Below are 10,203 nucleotides of genomic sequence, written 5' to 3'. Positions count from 1 at the left end.
GTGGTAGTTTTTTCTTCCAAGTCCAACACCATACAGCTGTAGTCACCTCTTCGGGTACTTGGTGGAGGAGCCTCCATCCTCACCATTCCTTGTTCTGTCGAAGCCAACCGTACAACCGCAGGAATTGCCATGATCATTTGCACCGGGAGCGGCGTGGGAGGGTGAGATCCTTTTTTCGTTGGATTGAGTGATAACCATTTTTTTTAGAATCATCCCCCTCTTTTATATTTAAACAATCACAGACATCTCGAAACAGGCTTTGCCCCGCTTTATATATAAAGCGACAATAGTCAAAGGGGTGTTGAACACATATGCGGAGGCTACAGGACAACTCATTAACCCAACAAAGTGTTCCATCTTGTTTGCAGAAAATTACTCAGCGACGATCTCAAATGAAGTTAAAAGTATATTGGGAGTTACTCAGGAAGTATTTGAACGGACTTGGGCCAGCCCATTTAGAAGGTCCAAATTTCAAAATTTGTTCACGTTTTTAAAAATCTTTGAATTTTCAAGAATTGACCATATTTTTCCAAAAAATGTTCAGAATTTTTGAAGTATTGAGATATTGCCTAAAAAAATGTTCAGAATTTTGAAAAGTATTGCCTAAAAAATCACTTTTTTTTTCAAAAAAGTACGTCAAATTCATAATCTGGCATATTCTTGCTGCACTCCCTACCTCTCGACATATAGAATCATTATGCGCATGTAATTAAATCAGTTTGGCAATGTTGTTGTTGCTGTTGACATGCTCATGCTTAGTGATTTGCCCTCTGACTGTCATAGGTGATTATTGAGTTAGGCTCGATATTCTAGTGTGTACTAGAGTTAGTGCTTATTTGTATGTCCGGAGGATGATCTTTAAGTAGGTCATGTTATGACTTATCAACAAGCAACATTTAGTTCAGTTTCTTACTGTAATACCATACTGCTAAACTAGTTATTGTCAAATTGTATAAGCACCAAGAGGAACCCTATGGTCAAATATCTACTATCATTATAGCTGCATGCCCCCATATATGATGCCCACTTCAAAACAGTACATTTCCTTTAAAAAATGATAATTTTTTTGAAATATATGTGAAGAGACATGGTGTTTTGCCTGTCTATGTTGCTAAGAACAAACTATTGCAGACACTGGTGTCGAGAGACTGTCTGACCATGGGGAAAAGATAAAGAAGCAGAAATACGATCTGGACGACAAGCTGACTGTGATCGAGTATTCTCACGAGCGACATCAAGGCTTTATGGCCTTGATTCAACTGTTCCAGTAAGCTCATACCTTTCCTCGGTACTCCCCTGTGTTGCTCTGGGAACTTTTCCTCCGAAACAGCATAAACCAAACAAGGGGATTTATGTTGCCGTTGCCAGCCTACTTTCTGTGCTGTCAACCTTCAGTTCAACTTCCTTATCCAACACAGATTGAACATCATCTTTGATGCAAATGTCAATGTCACATCAGTTTGTTAGCCCTTGGAAGTGAAAAAGAAGTCTTTCTATTTATTTCACATTCCTAGCAGAGTCAACTACGTACCTAGGGGGTTAGGAGTTGCACTTGAGGCCTCTGCCTGTAGTTCCTAAGAAAGAAGAAATTCTTGACACTTAGACATGTTTGGTACCATATTATAATTTTCCTAGACTTATTTATGTATGACTATCACTGAAACAAGGCAAGCTAGGAGGAGTGGGATTACTTACTGAATGGTGGTGGTATTAGATGAATGACTGACTGAAAGTAAATATCATTTTGTTGTGTGCATGCTAGCTACTGGATGCGTACGTTACACTTTTTTTAGCTTAGTAATCACACACAGACTGAACTGGACATTGCTTGCTTTTGCGTGTATGGAATAAGAGGAGGAAGAAGAAGAATCTGAGTAGTAGTTTCTTGCTTGGTTTTAGTAGATGTGTTTGGCTTGCCAATTAACTGACATCTGTTGACAGTTCTTTTCTTTGTTTTGCTGAGGCCAAGAGCTGCTAGCCGTGAAAGGCAAGAGAAGATGGTCCTCCTCCAAATTATGTAAGGCACGGGAAGAGAAAAGGTTTTTGGACTCAAGGCAGGGGCGTCGCCAAGAGCAACTAGGCTCGGGAAAATGGACGTTTCTTTCTTGGTGTATGTAGTAAGGCTGGCTGTTGTAGCAACTTGGCCTTCTAAGCCCGTAGAAAGGACCTGGATCTGATAGCAGACTCATTGTACTGGCACACAGTACAGTGTTCTCCTTCTATGTGAAATACAAAATGCTTGCCTGTGCATGCATCTCTTTCAGTCTTGCCCCACATGTGATTCTTTGTCATGTGTTATGCTGCCGAAATTTCTAATGAAAATTTCTCCAACTTTGTCAAATTTTTGGCCTTGTTTGTAACAAAACCAAAACTTTAGGGTGTTTGATTCAAAATGTCATGGTCTGTTTTGCAAGAACACAAAATCTTTAAGGTGTTGAATTCAAAATGTGCCTTGATGTGAATATGAGGCACATGCCAGTTGGAATAGGTGTTCAAGGCTTAGCAGACACTTTCATTTTACTTGGCATGCCATTCGATTCACCAGAGGTACATTTTCAAGCTAATTTAATTATAGTCATTTCACTTTGTACTCCGCTGATACTCATTTTGGAATTGTTTCTCACGCTAAGGCAAAGCGCTGTTCAGATGTTTCAAGAGTTCCCTTTTCTTCCTTCCTTCCTTCCTTCCATGACTCCATGAGCTTCGCAGATCATTAATTTCAGGTGCCATCTAAAAACGAAATGACCGGCAGCGGGACCAGAATCCAGTAGGTGTCAAATCGGTCCACGGAGATGATCTCGTAGTCATAGGATTATGGAAAATAATTAACAATTAAGAGATGGGCTGAACAAAGAATTAAAGAAGCAACGGGATTCGTATGGCACCACGATTGATTCGGTGGGACTAGCTAGGGTTCTGCTGGCGCAGGGGCAGAGGAGGCGAGAGGGAGAGGATCAGAGGAGGGGTCTTGCCTTGCCTTGCGGATGGGGAAGGAGACGGCGATGCGGTGCCGGATGGGCTGCTGTGGAGGTATTCTCCGGCGGGCGGTGCCGCCGCCTCGCCCGCCGTGGAGGATCCGCTCCGTCGGCTTCCGCACTTTCCCTTTGCCCCTGTCGCCTTTCCCCAATGCACTCCACTCCACTAGTAGTGCGAACGGAGGGACGGAGCAAAGTGCAACTCCCCGGTTTGCTTTTCCCTTTTCACCGGCTCGAATTATTCGCCCAAGCACACACCCGTAGATCAACCACGGCCACGGGACATGCATATCTACAGTATTTGTTTTTGCATCGAACAGATATCTATTGTCACCGTCTTAGAGCAACTTTTTTCTTCTTCAAATGAATCAATTATATTATAAAAGTTCCACGGAAGTACAAAGCATCTCAAAATATAATAAAATTATAACAAGATTCCGAGACCACCAAACGACCAGCACTGCCGCCAAAACGAGCCACCGACTCCCTGCTATCGCCACTCCCCTATCGGAGCGGACATGACCTTATTAATGACAGTCCAAAAGTCTTCATGCATGTGCCTCGAAGGACCAGTGCCCTGGAGTCGCAGTCGTCATTATTGAACCCTTACATAAATCTGAAGCACCTGACACCAAATCTCGCCACATAACAAGAAACCTTAACCTCACCGTCCAAAAAACCGACAGTAGTCTACACCGGAGCTCCGTCGACTACGTTCAAATGTTGAATTCAAGGGAGGTCGATGTCGCGGGGACGATTCTGACAGTAAGAGAGGGGGTAGGAAGAAGGAGCGTGGTCTAGCTACGAAGAAGGTGTGACACAGGAGCTTTACGAGTTCCGGCCCCTTGCAGTGGAGGTAAAGACTGCGCCTCGAGCTGCTGGAGTTGTTCTTCTTATGTCTGAATGAGTACAAATGGATGCTAATCCTTCACCAAGTGCTACGGGGCGGCTTATATAGAATGCGCCGCCCCTTGAGCTAGCCCATTACAAGGAGGGGTTGATGATTATGTTATTTACAGGCGTTATTATTAGAAACTGAAGGTTTGATTACTAGTAACACCTGGCGTCGTGTTCCTCCGCTGCTTCAGATCCCACGCTTGTGGGACGAAAGACTTTATAATTGCTAGACGAAAGACTTTATAATTGTCGCACTTGTTTCAGAAAAAAGAAGTTGTGTTGTTTCTTCAGGTACTTCCGGACGTTCCACTAGGAATGGGTGATGCAGTGAACCGTGGAGGTCAACTCCTTGCAAATCTAACAATAGGCACACCATAGGAAGCTTGCTAAGGAGGTAGAGGTACCACTTTTGGCACTGACTCTGGCATTCTGCGAACACAGGTCCCCGAGAATGTCAATGCACCTGTGGATGTAATTGTTTCATGGATAGCTTCAAATTTTGGCCCAAAACTACTTCCTTGATGACCACCCACAATTTTTTCCCGGATGTAATTAAATAACAGCAAACAACAGCAGGGTGTACTGATGAAATATGAATAATGGAAAACCTAGGTTGAGTCAGTGCACAAGTGCATTGAAATTCTTTCGGCACTGACTCTAGCATTCGGCGAACACAGGTCCCCGAGAATGTCAATCCACGATAGTATCGAGAGAAATCCTTTATGTTGAGTTATGCATGAGTATTCTAAACTTTCAGGGGAAAAAAATCTTGGCTAGTCATACATAAAAATGATGCATTATGGTCACACTGAGCTGTTAATTGTTGCAAAATGGGTTCTGTCCACAGGTATATAGTTTACCTAATAAATATGTAGCGGAGTTAATAGACGTATGCAGACTGTCCAGGAGAGGCATTCTGTGTAGGAGAGCGGAGTTAATAGCGTCCGGAAACATGGCAGCCTCGACAGAGTTGAAGCCAGAGCTGGATTTATCTAAGACTTTGGAATAAGATTGAAATCACCCAAGACCTACCAACCTCCTCTAATTAGCGAGGATTAAATGCACTACTGGTCTTATACATCTGTAAAAATAAAATGGGTGGTGGGGAAGGGGGGGGGCATTTGCCCCCTTGGCCCCAATGAAGCTCCGCATATGTGGTCGTTTTTTTCTTCTAAGTCCAACACCATACAACTGTCACCTCTTTCGGTGTTCAGTGATTTTTTGTTTCGTCTTAGTCCAACAGCATCCACTAGTGTTGTCACCTCTTCAGGCGTCCAGTGTTTGTTGTTTCTTCGGCGATCGAAAGATAGCTCCATCATCAGATTGGAACATCTCACTTGAACGCCGACAATTAGAATCCAAATTGTTGGGCCCCAAAAACAAGGGTTTGAGTTAGCAGACAAGTTTTCCCTTAGTTGAGAATCAATATATCTAAATCAATCTGTTGAAACAACACCCCTAGCTTCACTCTCAAGCAACACTTAAAAACAAATTAAGAAGTCTCTTGTGTCCTCAACGATTCAATTTTTTTTAATAATCCACTTGTGCCCCCAACGGCTATTGGGTTTGCTAGTTGCGACAAGCTCTAAGCATATATTTACCTGGAATTATTTCTATATTTTCGGATTAAATAGACACTGAAATATACAAGTGCTAATAGAAGTGTTTGGAAGAGGTTTATTATGACGAAAACTTCTATATTTCTGTATTTTCATAGATTCACTAGCTAGCATCTCTCAAAGCATGTGTGACACTCAAATATGAACATAGGTACACATAATGAGTGAACTAAAAATCATGGCAAACTATCACATATGTTTAGATTATATTATATAGGTCCATACCTGATCCGACTAGAATGACTAATATTTCATCCAAGATGCTAGCAACCCGTGGCATTCAACTCAAGTATTAAATGAACATTTACAATAGGAATGATAAGTTTATAATAGTATTCCCTCAAGCTTCAACCAGGACAGCGTGTCAACTTACCTCAAACTTGAGTGCTCCCTCTTGTAAACTAATACATGATTTGTTGTCAAAACAAAAACTAATATGAGATCTTTTAGATCACTACTTTAGTGATCTAACAGATGGAATAATAACTAAACACACTTTATAGTGTCTAAAAATTCTGAACTTATCTCACTTGATAGTACGGAATTGGCATGTGGTACATAGCTAGCCCTCGAAAAACCATAACAATCCCCAAAGAAGCGTGCAATAGCACAATTTAGCATAAACGCAATCTCATAAGCCTCAAATCATCAGAGCACGACAACCTGGGCAGACGTGGTGACACCACCTCTCACTCTCTCGACGAGTGCGTCCACGTCCTTACCAGCTCCAGGGAACCTGAACCTCGACCTAGCCAGCGCTGGCCGCCTAGCTTCTGCGGCCGCGCACCCGTCACACCCATGGTCCTCCACGCCCAGGGTAAGCTTCTTCAGGTTCACGGACATCTCCACCACCATCCTCGCGAACGATGCGTCCCTGGCCACATGGAACGCACGGCGGATCACCACCTCCTTGAGGCGACGGTGCTTGAACCCTGACGGTGGTAGGCATGTCGCGTCTGGCTCCATGTCCTCATCGAGCTTCATGTCCCAGCTGAGGCTGCACACGTGGTTGAAGATCTACACAACCCATAAACATGAAGCTCATTGAGTATAGTTTTTTTTTTTGCGAGTGAAAAAGCTCATTGAGTATAATGACACTACTTTCAGTAAAGAAAGATTTTATTGACTCAAAAAACCGCATCAAGATGACAGACATGTAGTCTTTGCATATTTATGATAAGCCCATACGAAATCTAACTTTTTTTTTGTCGAAGTATATGTTGAGCAAGTATGGTGTGTAGCCCCATTGAGCATGAGCAACGAACCTACCTCGATGTAAAGTGTCTCCAAGTGTCGTGCAGCTCCGAGCAGAAAGAGCGCCCAGGAGAGGTCACGGGCAGGGTGGACATTCTCCAGGCGGAGCTCCTTCAGGCCGCCGAGCACAGGCCGCAGGTACTTCGGCATCTCTGGGCGCACCCAAATCTGCAACAAACCACGGTGATGGAGTACACACGTGTGAGAACGTGACAACTCTTATGATATAGGCCCACACAAATGTTTGAAAGAAAATCATATATTACAACAAAGTGTCACACAAACATTCAAAATATCACTAAAGGGGGCTTTTAGCTTAGCGGCCTTTATCATGCTACTCACTCCGTCCTAAAATATAATTTTTTACTAAATCGTTGACAATTATTTTTGAATAGAGAGAGTATATTTTTTAAGTCTCTATTTAAGTGTCGGCTATTTTTCCCAACAGCCTAGCTTCGCGAGGGATGATTTTTCTACCATGCACGGTGCATGCGTCGGCCACCCATCATTGCCTTGAGATTCATGCAAGACTTTCTGCTCTCTTTTTTGCAAAAAATGCCCCGCTTCAAAGATTATATCATGTTTCGTTGGTTTTCCCCCGGTTTCAAAGTGAAAAAAATCCATTCTTCAAAAACTTCACATATATTTGTTGGTACACAACGAAACATCATCGTATGTACGTATACTTTGAAATGAGAAATTTTTTTTGTCACAAACTAGAATACGTGGTATGAATCTCAAAGCAGTGTCGGACGATGGATATATGCACATGATATAGAATATCATTTCTCCTAGCTTCTCTTCTTATTTCCCTTGGTTCACACATATAATACCATAAGAATATTCTTCCTTCCCGCGACACATCATGGCCCGCGTGTGCCATTCCTCCTAACATCTTTTCCAGTCATCGTCCTCTCTTCTTGCTTCAACATCGACCACCCGCGGGGTTTTGCCAACCAACCATTGCACACTAGCCCGGCCATCCTCAGTCACCACACACATTGGTTCCCTCTTTACGATGATTCCACTAAGCCCAATGGGCATAGAGATCTTTTTTTGCACCACCAGCATAGGTATGTACATTTTCTATCACAACGGCACTCCATGTGTTTGCTCTTAACACTAAATCATAACCACGCCAATAAATATATATGTGATTTAACCATCCACAACAATTGTCGATCCCCTCTTCAGACCATCCATGTGAGCTCCAAGGGCAAAAGAACACACCCTCCCCACCTAACCACCACCACGGTAGGTCCTTCGCGCCACCCTTTAATTTTGGCCATCATTGTGATCTACCCTATCTTTGAAAAAAAAAACTATGCTTCAACCATAAACCTTAGTTGGCGATAAATTAAATTACGACTTATGAGGTTTACCATATATCATGAAAAAGAGAGAAGTATATGTTTGGTCATTAGACTGGTGCAGATATCATTGCCCAACTTGAAAACTAAATAAGCACACTTCAAGTTTCAAAGCCGAAAAACTTTAGTCCTCACCGCGACTTGAAGAGGTTTCGTCGATGGCATGGCGTGGTATGGGCATGAATTGTAGGGATCTAGGATCATCACAGGAACATCCGAATTAGTTAGGGCCCACCTATACGTCAGGTGGCTTCAGTCAATTTTGCCGGTTGTCCGGTTCTAATCTCAGGGCCACACCTTCATCTTCCTTCTCCCTTCGATACCGTTCTTCCTACTCCAAGAACCATCACACGACGCCGGCCCAACTGCTTGCCTATTGTCATCCGTCGCCTCGCACCCCGCCCTGCCCAAACCGCCTCCTTCGCCATCTCTTTGCCTCGTCCTCTCTGTAAACCCCGGCACTTGCCGACGACCTCCCCACGCAGCGCCCCTGCCCCCCCTCCCCACCAAAACTCATCAACCTCTAACTCCCCTTCACCGGCGACGCCTTGCCGCATCGTTCCCGCCTCAGGGCCGCTCCTGGCTTCACCTCTGCCCCTCGGCACGGTGAGCCTGCCTCGTCTCGTGGCTTGGCTCTCCTCTAGCACTAAAATTGGGCTAAGTAGCACAAAACTACCACTTTTTGAGTTAGGGTTTCAAAAAACTATCAGAAAAGTGTTTGTCGCAGATACCTGCCAAAAGTGTGGTTTGTTGTTTCAAAAAACCCCAAATTGGCTGACGTAGTTTGTAATTTCAGGCAAAAAAGGAGTTAGCGTATAATTAGTTTATATATAAGCAATGACCTGCACATAATATGTACCTTGGTAGCTTCATCAAACAAGAGCGTGAGCACCTCTAACTGGTCAGGCTCTAGCAGCAGAAATTCGCTCAGCCTCCTCCCGACATGATCATCATCCCTGTGGTACGGCCGGTAATGCAGGGTCACCTTCTTGAGCGCCGGCGTGCACCCGAACGACGCCGGCGGCGTGTTCGCGTGGAACATCCGCCACCCGCAGTGGAACTCGACGAGGCTCGGCGCCCGCACGACCGAGACGCCGGGGACGTCGCACTCGAGGCACAGCAGCGTCCTCAGCCGCGACTCCGGCGGCGCGTCCACGGCCATCTCGTCCACGGGGTCGTCGAAGCCGCAGCAGCGCAGGGAGAGGTGCTCCAGCGCGCGGCAGCGGCGTACAAGGTCCGTCACGGCGCCCGGGTCCTTGAACCACAGGTTCTCCACGGCGAGCCTCGTCAGCGCCCGGAACGCGCGCGGGCAGCCCCGGAGGAACTGCGTGAACCGCGCGCCGTACCCAAGCATGTCCTCCACCGGCGCGTGCTCAAGGTTTTCCTTTTCCATGACAAGCTCCAGCTCCACGTCGGCGCCGGCCTTTATCCTGCCGGTGCCGGCCGCCTCGCCGATGAGCCTCCCGGCGCGGCGCAGCACCTCGTACTTGGTGAGGATCATCTTGAGGCGCAGCGTCTCGATGACACGCACGCTGGGCGGCGCGGCGAGGAAGCACCACAGCGCCTGGACGAGGCCCTCGCTGGCGCGCCGCTGGTAGGGCAGGCACCAGTCCTTGCGGCGCCGGGCGCTCGCCAACGCCGCCGGGCACCAGCCGTCCGCGGGGCTGTAAAAGTCTGCCACGTCGAGGCACACGTGGGGGATCTGGTACCTAGGCATGTGTCTCCACCGGCGCGAGAGGACGCAGGTCCTGGCGGCCGTGTGGACGTCGCCGGCCCTCACCAGCCGCTCCAGCATGTCGAGGAGGACGTCGTCGGGCAGGCCCCTCAGCCCGTCGTCGGCGCCACCAACGGCCGTGTCCACGGGATCGTGAGTTGCTGATGATGGCATCGCTCGCTACTGATCTGGCCGTCTTCACCGGCGGGGGTGGTTCGTTCGTCGTCGGAGTTGGCGGCGGCTAGGGCTCCGGTGCTGCTGTCGCCCGCATATGTACGTGCGCTGTCCTAACTCCTACGGCTCCCATATATAGCTACGGGGTACGGTAGTTACGGTACTCTACGACTCATATTTTCTTTCTCTTTTGCATTAGA

The 10,203-nt window shown here is 46.3% G+C and overlaps 1 protein-coding gene and 1 long non-coding RNA gene across 2 annotated transcripts in view; both read right to left on the bottom strand.

The window, feature by feature from the left end:
- LOC123139377 (uncharacterized) overlaps positions 1-2,965 on the bottom strand; it is a 7,155-nt gene extending 4,190 nt beyond the window's left edge. Inside the window, exon 1 of the long non-coding RNA XR_006469567.1 lies at positions 1,280-2,965. This is a non-coding gene — a long non-coding RNA (uncharacterized lncRNA). The remainder of the gene's footprint in view (positions 1-1,279) is intronic.
- Positions 2,966-5,831: 2,866 nt separating this feature from the next.
- On the bottom strand, positions 5,832-10,003 carry LOC123139653 (uncharacterized). The gene is made up of 3 exons (XM_044559394.1): positions 8,975-10,003; positions 6,761-6,913; positions 5,832-6,508 (listed from the first exon to the last, which is right to left on the bottom strand). The coding sequence occupies exons 1-3, from the start codon at positions 10,001-10,003 to the stop codon at positions 6,140-6,142; spliced, it is 1,551 nt and encodes a 516-aa protein (XP_044415329.1). The 3' UTR covers positions 5,832-6,139.
- Between the last annotated feature and the right edge of the window lie 200 nt (positions 10,004-10,203).

The sequence above is a fragment of the Triticum aestivum genome, chromosome 6B, assembly GCF_018294505.1.
Source record: "Triticum aestivum cultivar Chinese Spring chromosome 6B, IWGSC CS RefSeq v2.1, whole genome shotgun sequence".
Taxonomy (NCBI): domain Eukaryota; kingdom Viridiplantae; phylum Streptophyta; class Magnoliopsida; order Poales; family Poaceae; genus Triticum; species Triticum aestivum.
This window is presented reverse-complemented; position numbering and strand designations above follow the sequence as displayed.